The 17,643-nt window shown below is 54.6% G+C and overlaps 2 protein-coding genes across 2 annotated transcripts in view; both read right to left on the reverse strand.

Annotated features, from left to right (window-relative positions):
* Positions 1 to 17,643, reverse strand: part of LOC144737186 (MAM and LDL-receptor class A domain-containing protein 1-like) — a 328,015-nt gene that overhangs the window by 160,830 nt on the left and 149,542 nt on the right. The window lies entirely within an intron of this gene.
* The window catches only part of LOC144737177 (suppressor of tumorigenicity 14 protein homolog), a 78,952-nt gene continuing 64,165 nt past the window's right edge, over positions 2,857 to 17,643 (reverse strand). Inside the window, exons 15-19 of the mRNA XM_078619899.1 lie at positions 17,221 to 17,320; positions 15,179 to 15,328; positions 13,302 to 13,348; positions 7,659 to 7,799; positions 2,857 to 2,958 (exon numbers count right to left, since the gene is read on the reverse strand). Of these exons, the coding sequence (XP_078476025.1) occupies positions 2,857 to 2,958; positions 7,659 to 7,799; positions 13,302 to 13,348; positions 15,179 to 15,328; positions 17,221 to 17,320 (540 nt within the window). The remainder of the gene's footprint in view (positions 2,959 to 7,658; positions 7,800 to 13,301; positions 13,349 to 15,178; positions 15,329 to 17,220; positions 17,321 to 17,643) is intronic.

Genomic DNA, 17,643 nt, shown 5'->3' on the forward strand with positions numbered 1-17,643 from the left:
ACAACCCCCCCCCCCACTTCCCCGGCCGTGTAGCCTGACCAGACTGTTGGGGCAAGTGCTGCTTAGCGAGTAGCGGTGAAGAGGCCGGCACGGACGGTGGCCCACGAGGCGGTTGGTGGCCAGCACCATGCCCACCCACACCGCCTGTGTCTACCCCAGTGGCGATGTTGTTGTTTTTTTTGTTACACATCGCACCAGGCACCGACTTGAGGCCGAGTCGACCTAGGGGAGGGCCCGGGACCGGTCCAGATAAGTCACCGATGTTGGCCGAGAGGGGGGCAAACGGACCCTGGCCGTCGGGGTCGTAGGGCAGCGGCCGCTAATCGCTGCACCACCGCTCACCGGCAGACGCCATTGTCACCGTCACGAATACCACCACCACCACCACCAATACCGCTACCACCATCGCTACTACCACCACCAATACCGCTACCACCACCGCCCTCCATATTTGTTCATTCGTGAAGCCACAAGGCCTGCCCCGTGGCACATCTCAGGCAGAGTGAGAGCGCGAACCACCAACACCACGACGACGACACCGACTCATCGCTACGCCTGCGGAAGGCTTTCGCAGGTTGTGCTGCCACCAGCGCCGCCGCCACGATCACCGCCACCGCCACCGCCATCACCACTGGCAACCAGCACCACCACCGCCAACACTACCGCCACCGCCACCACCATCACCACCAGCAACGCCACCGCCATCACTACCGCCATCACCGCCGCCGCCAACACCATCACCATCACCGCCACCGCCACCACCGCCACCACCACCGCTACCCTCCGCAGTTCTTCCCAGGCTGTGCCGCTCGTCGCGATGTCCGACGTTCCGCTCCCCACACGTGGGGCAGTGGGGGGGGGTGGGTAGGGGGATGTCGGAGAGCAACTTGCCGCCCTTCCGCCGAAAGTCGCGGCGACGACGTCCGTGCCGACGTCCGACCCGACGGTTAACTACGTTAACCACATTAACCACGTTAACCACGTTAACCAAGTTAACCACGCTTGAAGCGCTGCGCTTCGCCGGCTCGGCAGCCCGTGAGCCTCGCACGACAGCCAGCGGCAACCCCCCCACACCCCCGCGGCTCCCACACGCTCGTCCGCTGGCTCAACAAGGGGGGCCCCCCCCCCCGTGCCGTAGCGGCCGGAGACAGCCCCCCCCCCGCGCTAGGGAGGGGCGGGGCTGGGGGGTTGAGGAGGAGGGGGGGGGAAGTTGCCATCACCAATCAGACAGGGGGCCAACGCGGTGGCTGGGAGATGTTAACTCCGACGCCCGGTACGCGGGAGGCCGTGGGACCGACACCCCGAGCCTCGGCTCCGGGAAGGCGACGCACCGCGACTGGCACGGCGAGGGGGGGGGGGGGCAAGGGGGGGACGGGGGGGGACGGGGGGAGGGGGGGGAAGGCGTCCGTCCGTATCGATCAAAACCGCGAGCAAGGCACAAATCTTAACGTCCATAAAATTCATTTTGTCTTTAGAAACTGCTCTTTGTGTGGGCGCGTGTCCGCGTGCGTCTTCAGTTTGTTGCCCTTCCCTCGCCACCCCCACCCCCTCTCCCACGTACGGTGCGAAAGAAGTTGGACGCACGTACAACAGTGGGAGGGTGGTGCAGGTAGGCGGGGGAAGAGGAGTGCGAGGTGCGAAGATTGAAGAGGTTTCGTGTGATGTAGGCACAAAGGAAGAGCCCCGTCGATGAACGGGTAAGAAATGCCAATGTTGTCGGAAGGGAGGCACGAAAACTGACCACCACGCGAAGGCTGCGTCACACCTGAGCGTGTGAGCGTGTGTGTGTGTGAGCGTGTGTACGTGTCTGCGTGTGTGTGTACATGTGTGTACGTGTGTGTACGTGTGTACGTGTCTGCGTGTGTGTACGTGTTGCGTGTGTGTGTACGTGTCTGCGTGTGTGTACGTGTCTGCGTGTGTGTACGTGTCTGCGTGTACGTGTCTGCGTGTGTACGTGTTGCGTGTGTGTGTACGTGTCTGCGTGTGTGTACGTGTCTGCGTGTGTGTGCGTGTCTGCGTGTGTGTGCGTGTCTGCGTGTGTGTGCGTGTCTGCGTGTGTGTACGTGTCTGCGTGTGTGTACGTGTCTGCGTGTACGTGTCTGCGTGTGTACATGTCTGTGTGTACGTGTGTGTAAGTGTCTGCGTGTGTGTTCGTGTCTGCGTGTGTGTCTGCGTGTGTACGTGTGTGTACGTGTCTGTGTGTGTGTGTACGTGTGTGTGTGTACGTGTGTGTGTGTACGTGTCTGCGTGTGTGTGTACGTGTCTGCGTGTGTGTTCGTGTCGCAGTACGATGGGCCTTGCATCGCGACGTCACTCCGCTGCAGTTAAGACGCTGCCCCTGTGCTGCATGGCGCGCTGTGCCTCCCCGTACCATAGCAGGGCTGAGCGGCGCTGTGTGGTGCGTGCCGTGTGGTGCTGTGTGGTGCCGTGTGGTGCCGTGTGGTGCCGTGTGGTGCCGTGTCACGCTGTGTCGTGCCGTGTCGTGCCGTGTCGTGCCGTGTCGTGCCGTGTCGTGCCGTGTCGTGCCGTGTGGTGCCGTGTGATGCCGTGTGGTGCCGTGTCGTGCCGTGTGCTGTGTGGTGTGCTGTGTGGTGCTGTGTCGTGCTGTGTGGTGCTATGTGGTGTGCTGTATGGTGCCATGTCATGCTGTGTTGTGCTGTGTGGTGCTGTGTGGTGCCGTGTGGTGCCGTGTGGTGCAGTGTCGTGCTGTGTGGTGCTGTGTGATGCTGTGTCGTGCTGTGTGGTGCTGTGTGGTGCTGTGTCGTGCTGTGTGGTGCGTGCCGTGTCATGCTGTGTCATGCTGTGTCGTGCTGTATGGTGTGGTGCGTCACGCTGCGTGGTGCTGTGGTGTGCTCCTCAGTGCTGCAGGGCCTCGTAGAGTTTGTAGGTGGGGTTCTCGTAGCCATTCTGCTGCATCTTGGTCAGGTGGCGCTCCTCGTGGGAGAGCTCCTCGTCCACCTGGTGACACACACGGTGACACACACGGTGACACACACGGTGACACACACGGTGACACACACGGTGACACACACGGTGACACACAAAGACACACACACAGTGACACACACGGTGACACACACGGTGACACACACGGTGACACACACGGTGACACACACGGTGACACACACACACGGTGACACACACGGTGACACACACACAGTGACACACACGGTGACACACAGTGACACACACGGTGACACAGTAACAAAGTGACACACACGGTGACACACACACGGTGACACACACACGGTGACACACACACGGTGACACACACACGGTGACACACACAGTGACACACACGGTGACACACACGGTGACACACACACGGTGACACACACACACAGTGACACACACACAGTGACACACACAGTGACACACACAGTGACACACACGGTGACACAGTAACAAAGTGACACACACGGTGACACACACGGTGACACACACAGTGACACACACACACAGTGACACACACAGTGACACACACGGTGACACACACAGTGACACACACACACGGTGACACACAGTGACACACACACAGTGACACACACAACAACAACAACAACCGCCATTCGCCACTAAGTGGCGGTGACGTCACCACGACGCTTGTGCCAGGCCATGTGCACCCTGAGGCCACGTGAAGTGTCGAACGCCCGCTGGCAGGAGGTCACGGGGCAGACCCAGGTGCCACGGGTCGACTGACCGAGATGACCGAGATGACTGGCTGATGCACCACCTGTGCCCCCTACTGTGCCAACTTGCTGTGCTTTAGCCACCCGGCGCTCCGCTCGTTGTTGTGAGCGTCGCTCCTCCGCCCTCCGTTGTTGTTGGAGGGCGACTGCCTCCAACTGCCCAGTAGCGTCCTTCACGAGCCTCCTCCACAGAGGCCGATCTTGACACCGCTGGTACCAGTCATCGGCAAGTCCACTCAGCTACACGTCCTCCTGTACCACATCACTCCATCTCTTCTCTAGCCCGTGCCGCGCCCGTTTAGCCCCCTCGATCCGGCCGAACAAAAGCTGTTTAGGCATGCGGTGGCTGGGCATGCAGGCTACATGACCCAGCCAACGCAGCCTTGCCTGCCGGAGGAGCTCACTGATGGGACTTTGCCCAGATCTTTCAAGGACTTGTGAGCTCCTCACACAATCCAGCCTGGTTAAACCCAGGATGGATCGTAGGCAGGCCAGCCTAAATGTTTCCAACCGGCGAAGATGCTCCACTAGGGGGATCCACGTTTCGCAAGCGTAGAGAAGGGAGGGAATGACCGTGGCCGAGAAGACCTGAAGCTTCGTGCGGAGCGACAGACCAGGTAGCTTCCACACAGCGTTACGCAACCGATGAAAAGATATTGCCGCTCGACTGATTCGGAGTGAGACCTCTGCTGATAAACTGGAGCCGGTCATAAGCACACTGCCCAGGTATGGGAAACTCTCCACTCTCTCCACAACTGCCCTATCACCGATTGGGAGTTGTGGGGGTGGAGTGCCCGATGGTACAAAATACCCAGGCATATGCTTAGTTTTGGTGGGGCTGATGGTAAGGCCCCACCTCTTAGTGGCACGCTCCAGTCTCAGCAGCAGCGTCTCCAACTCCTCTTCTGAATGAGCAGCTATTACCAAATCATCGGCATACATAACGTGGTTGACCAATAGGGAGCCATCCCTTGATCGCACCCGGGCGTCGATCAGCCTCCCATTATATCTGTACTAAATGGTAATTCCCCCGGTACAGCTATTGAAGGCTTCACGAACTACGCAGTCGAAATAGATGTTAAATAATGTGGGAGCCAGAGGACATCCCTGTCGCACCCCAAGGTGTACAGGGAAAGGCTCCGACTCCCGGCCACGTAGTTTTACCCGGGCCCGCTCACCATCATGAAGGTCCTTAATGATCGTGAGCAGAGGGTCAGGGACTCCGAAAGCACGAAGAACAACCCAGAGCCCAGTCCTACTGATGGTATCATAGGCCTTGACCAGGTCAATAAAGCAGAGATGTAGGTCTTTTTGGAATTCCCTACACCTCTGCTGTAGCAGACGGACAGAAAATATGGCATCTGTGCAGGACCGCCCTTTCCTGAAACCACATTGGGGCTCCGCAAGCCTCTCCTCAGCGTGCCTAGCAAGGCGATGTTGAATAATCCTTGCCAGGACCTTACCCGGCACACTGAGGAGTGAGATGCCCCTGTGGTTGTTACAGTCGGTACGGTCCCCCTTCTTAAAGAGGGGGACCACCAGGGCATCCTTCCAGTCCTGCGGAACCCGTCCAGTGGTCCAGACTGTTGTTATGATGTCATATAGGGCAGTCTGTGCACAAACGCCACCCTCCCTCAGCATTTCGCTTGGGAGATCATCTCTGCCCGGTGCCTTCCCTGGTCTCAGACTCCAGATCGCCCTCAGTACTTCCTCAACCTCAGCCAGCCACTCACAGGGGGTGACCTCTTCCAATATTTGAGGCACCGCAGCCTCAGCAGGGTTATCCCCACTTTGTGCCATGATGTTTTCCTGGCTGAGAGATTTTCCCTCCCCCAGGACCTCACAGAAATGCTCAGCAAATCTGCAAACCTGTTCCTGGGGGTCGGAGATTGGATCACCGTTTTTTCCTCTAATGATGGTAATAGGTGTGGCGCTACAGGTTACTTTTTTGATGGAGTTAAATAGTGATTTGTGATCGCGGGCTACTGAGGCAGACTCCATCTCTTCAGCAACCCGCGACCACCACCCATCCTTGCAGCGCCTCACGGCTCTCCGAACCTCCGAGCGAAGACTGCGGTAAACCTCCTCATTCTCTGACGTGGGATGCTGTAGGCGATGAGAGTGGGCCTGTCGCTTTTTCTCAATTAACCTGAACACCTCCTCCGTCAGCCAGGGTTCCCGGGGAGGTCTGGACCGCGTACCCAAAGCAGCCATTGCAGCTGCATGAGTCACAGTCTTAAACCTCGCCCATTTACCCTCGACATCAGGTGGAGTGGGGGACGATGCCAACCCCAGCTGCAAGCGATGATGAAATTCTCGCTTGCAACTTTCATCAGCTAACTTAGACCAGGCCACTTTTGGTTGGAATGGGATCCTGGGTGTACACCCACCACCGGAGTGGAAGAATGGCAGGCGCATCTTACAGATGACTAGTCGATGGTCAGAGGTCAGATCAGCTCCACGGTAGGTCCTGGTGTCAAGGACATGGGCTCGCATCTGCTGGTCCGTCACTATGTAGTCCAGCAGATGTTCTTGCTTGGACCCGGCATGTATCCATGATGTTGTGTGGATGCGCCGATGCCGGAAGAGCGTGTTGGTAATTACAAGCCCATGGGCTGCACAAAAATCTAGCAGCCTCCTACCGTTATTATTGAGCTGATCTGGCCCATGCCTTCCAATCACTCCAGACCAGGTGCCAGCATCATGACCAACTCGGGCATTGAAGTCACCCAACAAGATGACTCTGTCCCGAGTGGCCACTTTAGCCAGCACCTGTGACAGGAGGTCATAGAAAGCGTCTGACTCATCGGCTTTGCCTGCATCCCTCCACGGATGTTCGTCTTCGGTGGGGGCATAAGTAACCACGACCACCACTCCTCGCCTCTGATTGATGGGAAGGCGAGCCCAAAGTATCCTGGGGCTTACAGCTTCCCACACCTCACCGCCACGCTCCCACGCCCCCTTCATTCTTTTGTTCAGAAGAAGAGCCACACCCTGTTGTTTGGCAGTCTCCTGCCACGAGTAGAGGACTGTCCACCCCTCATGGTGGCAGGAGCCAGAACCGGTCCACCGGACCTCCTGAATGCCACAGAGATCCAGGCGGTACCTGTCCAGCTCCCGACAGAGGAGTGGCAGCCTCTCCTCCGCAGTGAGCGTTCGAACATTCCACGTGGCCATCCGCAATGGTTTTTCGTTGTTTCTGGAGGAGCCCCGAGGGTTACAATTCAATCTCCTGGCTCCGCCAAATGGGGTTTGGCCAGGAGACGTCATAAAAGCCTGACCCCCCGGGGCCTCCGGCACAAGCTTATTAATTACAGGTTTATGTTTAATTCGTAGTTTAGTGGTGGTTAATTGAAGGTGGAGGGGTTACCAGCCCCTCGCACCCGTCCAGAGCCCCCGTTTAGCCACTGTGGTGGTCACAGACGCCATGAGGGGAGAGGCCAATGGGCATTGGCCCTCCCCCCACAGCACTGCCCACGACAGTGTTGCCCGTCCGGCACCGCGAGGAGGTAGGAGGTTGTTTTGCCTGACACACACACACACAGTGACACACACAGTGACAGTGACACACAGAGACACACACGGTGACACACACACAGTGACACACACACGGTGACACCCAGTGACACACAGTGACACACACAGACAATGACACACACGGTGACACACACCCAAGGTGCCACACACGTGGAACTCCTTGTACGGTGGCTACACGGTGGCCAGGAGATGTTAACTACCTCGCCTGGTGTACAGGAGGTCGTGGGTTCTCTCATCATCATCATCATCATCATCACGGTGGCTAGGAGATGTTGACTACCTCGCCTGGTGTACAGGAGGTCGTGGGTTCGATCCCGACCCTGACCCCTCCTTGCTGTATATTTGCAGTTTGCTTTTCTCTCTCGTCAAAAATCTCAACATCATCAAGAAATGCCAACAGACGTCATCAGCAGCAGCAGCAGCAGCCCTCACCTCGCTGGTGCTGACGGGGCGGTAAGCCTTGCGGCGTAGCAGCACCAGGCTCCCGACCACCACGGTGGTCACCACGACGATGCCCACGAGCAGGGCGATCACGGCCCACACGTTGAACTGCTCCGCCTTGCGAGCATCCATCTGGAACGGCGGGCGGGCGGGCGGGAGGTTCAACACGATCGCAGCGCGCGTGGCGATAGCTTTACCGATTGTGTAGTCTGAATATGCATTCATCTTGAGGGCTTGGGGTACGTGTTGCAGTTCACTGGTCGGAAATACATCGAGCTCTGTGGTGTAGAGGTTTGATGAGGGAATTCTTTATAAAGTTTGCCTTTAGAAGCTAACCGCCTTTTCCTGACGACGGCCGTTTGTGTTGCGATGGAAACGTCGTGGTTTGTTGTTATTTTCTTTGAACCTAGCGACGTGACTTTACCGAAAGACCCAAAGAATATGAATTCCTGCAGTCACGAAAGCTTCAAGTAGAGGTTTATACTCACCACACTATATTCTTAGACGTTTCGGCCGAAACGTCGTGAGAATAATTTTATTATGTTTTATTTTTATTATTTTATTACTTCCCTTCTACGTGACTTTACCGAAAGAAACAAGAAGACACTCAATACACTCACCACACTCACCAACCACACTCACTAACCACACTCACCACACTCACCAACCACACTCACTCACCACACTCACTCACCACACTCACTACACTCACTCACCACACTCACCAGACTCACTCACTCACCACACTCAATACACTCACCACACTCACTCACCACACTCGCTATACTCACCACACTCACTGTACTCACTAACCACACTCACCCCACTCCACTCACTCACTCCACTCACCACACTCACTCACTATACTCACTCACTATACTCACTCACCACACTAACTATACTCACTCACCACACTCACCACACTCACTCTACTCACTCACCACACTCACCACACTCACTCTACTCACTCACCACACTCACCACACTCACTCTACTCACTCACCACACTCACTCTACTCACTCACCACACTCACTCTACTCACTCACCACACTCACTCTACTCACTCACCACACTCACTCTACTCACTCACCCCACTCCACTCACTCACTCCACTCACCACACTCACCACACTCACTCACTATACTCACTCACTCACTATACTCACTCACCACACTAACTATACTCACTCACCACACTCACTCCACTCACTCACCACACTCACTCTACTCACTCACCACACTCACTCTACTCACTCACCACACTCACTCTACTCACTCACCACACTCACTCTACTCACTCACCACTCACCACACTCACTCTACTCACTCACCACACTCACTCTACTCACTCACCACACTCATTCTACTCACTCACCACACTCACTCACCACACTCACCACACTCACTCTACTCACTCACCACTCACCACACTCACTCTACTCACTCACCACACTCACCACACTAACTATACTCACTCACTCACTATACTCACTCACCACACTAACTATACTCACTCACCACACTCACTCTACTCACTCACCACACTCACTCTACTCACTCATCACACTCACCACACTCACTCTACACACTCACCACACTCACTCTACTCACTCATCACACTCACTCTACTCACTCACCACACTCACTCTACTCACTCATCACACTCACTCTACTCACTCACTCTACTCACTCACCACACTCACTCTACTCACTCACCACACTCACCACACTCACTCTACACACTCACCACACTCACTCTACTCACTCACCACACTCACTCCACTCACTCACCACACTCACTCTACTCACTCACCACACTCACTCTACTCACTCACCACACTCACTCTACTCACTCACCACACTCACTCCACTCACTCACCACACTCACTCTACTCACTCACCACACTCACTCTACTCACACACCACACTCACCACACTCACTCTACTCACTCACCACACTCACCACACTCACTCTACTCACTCACCACACTCACTCCACTCACTCACCACACTCACTCTACTCACTCACCACACTCACTCTACTCACTCACCACACTCACTCACCACACTCACTCCACTCACTCACCACACTCACTCTACTCACTCACCACACTCACTCTACTCACTCACCACACTCACTCTACTCACTCACCACACTCACTCTACTCACTCACCACACTCACTCTACTCACTCACCACACTCACTCTACTCACTCACCACACTCACCACACTCACTCTACTCACTCACCACACTCACCACACTCACTCTACTCACTCACCACACTCACTCTACTCACTCACCACACTCACCACACTCACTCCAATCACTCACCACACTCACTCTACTCACTCACCACACTCACTCCACTCACTCACCACACTCACTCACCACACTCACTCTACTCACTCACCACACTCACTCCACTCACTCACCACACTCACTCACCACACTCACTCTACTCACTCACCACACTCACTCACCACACTCACTCTACTCACTCACCACACTCACTCCACTCACTCACCACACTCACTCTACTCACTCACCACACTCACTCTACTCACTCACCACACTCACTCTACTCACTCACCACACTCACTCTACTCACTCACCACACTCACTCCACTCACTCACCACACTCACTCTACTCACTCACCACACTCACTCCACTCACTCACCACACTCACTCTACTCACTCACCACACTCACCACACTCACTCTACTCACTCACCACACTCACTCTACTCACTCACCACACTCACCACACTCACTCTACTCACTCACCACACTCACTCACCACACTCACTCTACTCACTCATCACACTCACTCTACTCACTCACCACACTCACTCCACTCACTCACCACACTCACTCTACTCACTCACCACACTCACCACACTCACTCTACTCACTCACCACACTCACTCACCACACTCACCACACTCACTCTACTCACTCACCACACTCACTCTACTCACTCACCACACTCACTCCACTCACTCACCACACTCACTTCACTCACTCACCACACTCACCACACTCACCACACTCACTCTACTCACTCACCACACTCACTCTACTCACTCACCACACTCACTCTACTCACTCACCACACTCACTCCACTCACTCACCACACTCACTTCACTCACTCACCACACTCACTCTACTCACTCACCACACTCACTCTACTCACTCACCACACTCACCCCACTCACTCACTCCACTCACCACACTCACCACACTCACCACACTCACCCACTCCACTCACTCACTCCACTCACCACACTCACTCACCACACTCACCACACTCACTCTACTCACTCACCACACTCACCCCACTCACTCCCTCCACTCACTCACTCCACTCACCACACTCACCACACTCACTCACCACACTCACCAGACTCACTCTACTCACTCACTCACCACACTTACTCTACTCACTCACCACACTCACTCTACTCACTCACCACACTCACTCTACTCACTCACCACACTCACTCTACTCACTCACCACACTCACCCCACTCACTCACTCCACTCACCACACTCACCACACTCACCACACTCACCCACTCCACTCACTCACTCCACTCACCACACTCACTCACCACACTCACCACACTCACTCTACTCACTCACCACACTCACCCCACTCACTCCCTCCACTCACTCACTCCACTCACCACACTCACCACACTCACTCACCACACTCACCAGACTCACTCTACTCACTCACTCACCACACTTACTCTACTCACTCACCACACTCACTCTACTCACTCACCACACTCACTCCACTCACTCACCACACTCACTCTACTCACTCACCACACTCACTCTACTCACTCATCACACTCACCACACTCACTCACCACACTCACTCCACTCACTCACCACACTCACTCTACTCACTCACCACACTCACTCTACTCACTCACTCTACTCACTCACCACACTCACTCTACTCACTCACCACACTCACTCTACTCACACACCACACTCACCACACTCACTCTACTCACTCACCACACTCACCACACTCACTCCACTCACTCACCACACTCACTCTACTCACTCACCACACTCACCACACTCACTCACTCACCCACCACACTCACTCTACTCACTCACCACACTCACTCACTCACCCACCACACTCACTCTACTCACTCACCACACTCACTCTACTCACTCACTCTACTCACTCTACTCACTCACCACACTCACTCTACTCACTCACCACACTCACTCTACTCACTCACCACACTCACTCCACTCACTCACCACACTCACTTCACTCACTCACCACACTCACCACACTCACCACACTCACTCTACTCACTCACCACACTCACTCTACTCACTCACCACACTCACTCTACTCACTCACCACACTCACTCCACTCACTCACCACACTCACTTCACTCACTCACCACACTCACTCTACTCACTCACCACACTCACTCTACTCACTCACCACACTCACCCCACTCACTCACTCCACTCACCACACTCACCACACTCACCACACTCACCCACTCCACTCACTCACTCCACTCACCACACTCACTCACCACACTCACCACACTCACTCTACTCACTCACCACACTCACCCCACTCACTCCCTCCACTCACTCACTCCACTCACCACACTCACCACACTCACTCACCACACTCACCAGACTCACTCTACTCACTCACTCACCACACTTACTCTACTCACTCACCACACTCACTCTACTCACTCACCACACTCACTCTACTCACTCACCACACTCACTCCACTCACTCACCACACTCACTCTACTCACTCACCACACTCACTCTACTCACTCATCACACTCACTCTACTCACTCACTCTACTCACTCATCACACTCACTCTACTCACTCACTCTACTCACTCACCACACTCACTCTACTCACTCACCACACTCACTCTACTCACACACCACACTCACCACACTCACTCTACTCACTCACCACACTCACCACACTCACTCCACTCACTCACCACACTCACTCTACTCACTCACCACACTCACCACACTCACTCACTCACCCACCACACTCACTCTACTCACTCACCACACTCACTCTACTCACTCACCACACTCACTCTACTCACTCACTCTACTCACTCTACTCACTCACCACACTCACTCTACTCACTCACCACACTCACCACACTCACTCTACACACTCACCACACTCACTCTACTCACTCATCACACTCACTCTACTCACTCACTCTACTCACTCACCACACTCACTCTACTCACTCACCACACTCACCACACTCACTCACTCACTCACCACACTCACTCTACTCACTCACCACACTCACTCTACTCACTCACCACACTCACCACACTCACTCTACTCACTCACCACACTCACCACACTCACTCTATTCACTCACCACTCACCACACTCACTCTACTCACTCACCACACTCACTCTACTCACTCACCACACTCACCACACTCACTCACCACTCACCACACTCACTCTACTCACTCACCACACTCACTCACCACTCACCACACTCACTCTACTCACTCACCACACTCACTCTACTCACTCACCACACTCACTCACGCGTAATGTCTCGAGCATGAACTCACCTGGAAGAGGTCGGAGGCGAGGTCCTCGTTGGTAGCAGTCCCGCTCTCTGCACACACGCGCACAAAGACAAAGGTCCTCCAGATAGCCTAACAGACCGTCGGGGCAAGTGCCGTTAGCGAGCACCTACGAAGGCCGGCCCTGTGGCACACGAGGCGGTGGGTGGCCAGCACCACGCCCGGCCGCCTTTGTCTCCCCAGTGGCGATGTTCACACACTGCACCAGGTACTCATTTGAGGCCGAGTCGACCTAGGCGAGGCCCAGGACCGGTTAAGATAATCGTCGCCGGGGTTGGCGGTGAGCGGGAATCGAACTCGGGTCGCAGGGTTCGTAGCGCAGCGTAGGCAAAGATCCCCAGTATAGCCTCCGCAGAGCGTTGGGGCAAGTGCCGTTAGCGAGCAGCACCTACGGAAGGCCGTCACTGTGGCCCACGCGGGCTGTGGATGGCCGCTTGTGGAGACACGGGGAGTGTGGAGCTCGCAGTGCGAGGTGCACACACACACGCCGAGCGTGGCGGGGCACACGGGACAGGGCTCACAAGACAGACAATACACACGAGACAATGGAGACGAGACAATAGAGACGCGACAGAACAAACGAAACAATAGAAACAGACAGAACAAACAAGACAAAGAAACAAGACAATAGAAATGAGACAATAGAAACAGACAGAACAAACGAGACAGAACAAACGAGACAATAGAAATGAGACGAAATAAACGAGACAATAGAAACGAGACAAAAGAAACGAGACAGAACAAACGAGACAATAGAAACGAGACAATAGAAACAGACAGAACAAACGAGACAGAACAAACGAGACAATAGAAACGAGACAATAGAAACAGACAGAACAAACGAGACAATAGAAACGAGACAATAGAAACGAGACACTAAAAACGAGACACTAGAAACGAGACAATATAAACGAGACAATAGAAACGAGACACTAGAAACGAGACACTAGAAACGAGACAATAGAAACGAGACAATAGAAACGAGACACTAGAAACGAGACACTAGAAACGAGACACTAGAAACGAGACAATAGAAACGAGACACTAGAAACGAGACACTAGAAACGAGACAATAGAAACGAGACAATAGAAACGAGACAATAGAAACGAGACACTAGAAACGAGACACTAGAAACGAGACACTAGAAACGAGACACTAGAAACGAGACAATAGAAACGAGACAATAGAAACGAGACACTAGAAACGAGACAATAGAAACGAGACAATAGAAACGAGACAATAGAAACGAGACAATAGAAACGAGACACTAGAAACGAGACACTAGAAACGAGACACTAGAAACGAGACACTAGAAACGAGACAATAGAAACGAGACAATAGAAACGAGACAATAGAAACGAGACACTAGAAACGAGACACTAGAAACGAGACAATAGAAACGAGACAATAGAAACGAGACACTAGAAACGAGACACTAGAAACGAGACACTAGAAACGAGACAATAGAAACTAGACAATAGAAACGAAACACTAAAAACGAGACAATAGAAACGAGACACTAGAGACGAGACACTAGAAACGAGACAATAGAAACGAGACAGAACAAACGAGACAAAAGAAACAGACAGAACAAACGAGACAATAGAAACGAGACAGAAGAAACGAGACAAAACAAACGAGACAATAGAAACGAGACAATAGAAACGAGACAATAGAAACGAGACAATAGAAACGAGACAATAGAAACGAGACAATAGAAACAAGACACTATAAACGAGACAATAGAAACGAGACAATTGAAACTAGACAATTGAAACGAGACACTAGAAACGAGACAATAGAGACGAGACACTACAAACGAGACAATAGAGACGAGACAGAAGAGGGGGTGACGCCGCACCGTCAGACTCCCCCGGGGACCCGCCGCGTGCCCGTTCGGGCCACAGGACGGGCGGCGTGTCGCTGGGCGGCACGAGGCCGTCCGAGCCGTAGCTCTGGCCCACGCTGAGCAGGCCCTGCCCGTAGCTCTGCACGTAGGCCGCCAGGCCACCTGCAAGGCGCACAAACACAGAGATCCCCCGTGTAGCCTTAACAGACTGTAGGGGCCAGTGCTGTTAGCGGGTAGCAGCGGCGCGCCGATGTCAAGGCCGATGTCAAGGCCGATGTCAAGGCCGGCCACACTGTCAAGCGGCTAACACCACCCCAGGCAGTCTGTCTCCCCAGCGGCGATGTTTACACACCGCACCGGGTACTCATTTGAGGCTGAGTCGATATAGGGGAGAGCCAGGACCAGTTCATATAATCGTCACTGGTGTTGGCCGTGAGCGGGAATCGAACTCGGGTCACTGGGTTCGTAGCGCAGCGTAGCGCTACCCGCTACACAACGCGTACACACACACAAAGATGCCCCGTATAGCCTTAACAGACTGTAGGGGCAAGTGCTGTTAGCGAGCACCTATGAAGGCCGGAACGGCACACGAGGGGGTGGGTGGCCAGCACCACGCCCGACCGCCTTTGTCTCCCCAGTGGCGATGTTTACACAACACACCAGATACACACACACACAACCGCGATTCGCAACCGAGTGGCGGTGACGTCATCACGGCACTTGTGCCAGGCCATGTGCACTTTAAGGCCACGTCAAGTGTCGAACGCCCGCTACTGGCAGGAGGTCACGGGACAGACCCAGGTGCCGCGGGTCGACTGACTGAGATGATTGGCCGATGCACCACCACCTGTGCCCCCTACTGCGCCAACTACCTGGCCTGGCAAAGGTGCCGTGGTGACGTCACCGTCAATTTCAGTTTCATTTATTTGGCGTAACCCTGTGAGCCATTCGGCTCTTGATTCGGGTCCAACCGCATCAAACAATAAAATTGCAAGATACATTTGATATTTACTGTACGCAAATTGAAACATCCCCTACAAAAACAATCAAATCTTCCAGAAAAAGCACCATTTGTTTATGCTGCGCAAACACGCACACAAAGACACGCGCGCACACACAGACATGCACGCACACAGAGACACGCACACACACATAGACACGCACGCACAGACACGCACGCACACACACACGCACACACACACACACACGCACGCACACACAGACACACACAGACACACACAGACACGCACGCACACACAGGCATGCACGCACACACAGAAACACACAGACACGCACGCACACACAGACACGCACGCACACAGAGACACACAGACACGCACACAGGTGACGATCCCTTCGCCACGGATGCGCCCCGGGTGACCCGGGCTACAGCACGGCCCTCCGGCGCGGCACTGTGCAGCCAGCGAGGGGTTGGTGGTGGATCACGCAGACATGGACCATGCACGCACGCCACTACCACCTCCTGGCACGGAGCCAGGATAACGATGTTAACTACCTCGCCTGGTACGCAGGAGGTCGTGGGTTCCGATCCCGACCCTCACGCCTGCTGTATATTTGGAGTTTGCGTGTCTCTCTCTCTCTTATCATCATCACGGTGGCTACGAGATGTTAATGACCTCGCCTGGTGTACAGGAGGTCGTGGGTTCCATCATCATCATCCCGGTGGCTAGGAGATGTTAACGACCTCGCCTGGTCTACAGGAGGTCGTGGGTTCCATCAATATCATCATCACGGTGACTAGGAGATGTTAACGACCTCGCCTGGTATACAGGAGGTCGTGGGTTCTCTCATCATCATCATCACGGTGGCTAGGAGATGTTAACGACCTCGCCTGGTCTACAGGAGGTCGTGGGTTCCATCAATATCATCATCACGGTGACTAGGAGATGTTAACTACCTCGCCTGGTACACAGGAGGTCGTGGGTTCCATCATCATCATCATCACGGTGGCTAGGAGATGTTAACGACCTCGCCTGGTATACAGGAGGTCGTGGGATCGATCGGGCAGGGAGGAGGAGGAGGGCACCACTCACTGATCTGGGCCTGGATGCCGGGGCCCAGCCTGGGCACTTGGCTGAGAAGCGAGAGGCTCTCGTTGAGGCGCTTCTTGATCACCGTCAGGTGTGCCTGGACCTGGACACAAAGGCAAAGATCAACCGAATAGCCTTGGGGGACTGTGGGGGCAAGTGCTGTTAGCGAACCAGCAACACACACACAAGCACAAAGATCCCCCGTGTAGCCTCAACAAACTGTGGGGGCAAGTGCTGTTAGCGAGTAGCACCTACCACGGCCGGCACCGGGGCAGCGACCACGCCCGACCGCCTTTGTCTCCCCAGTGGCGATGTTTACTAACACACCGCACCGGGTACTCATTTGAGGCCGAGTCGACCTATGGAAGGCCCAGGACCGGTTCGGAAAACCGTCGCCGGTGTTGGCCGTGAGCGGGAATCGAACTC

Source organism: Lampetra planeri, chromosome 65 (assembly GCF_965212315.1).
Source record: "Lampetra planeri chromosome 65, kcLamPlan1.2.h2, whole genome shotgun sequence".
Classification (NCBI taxonomy): Eukaryota; Metazoa; Chordata; class Hyperoartia; order Petromyzontiformes; family Petromyzontidae; genus Lampetra; species Lampetra planeri.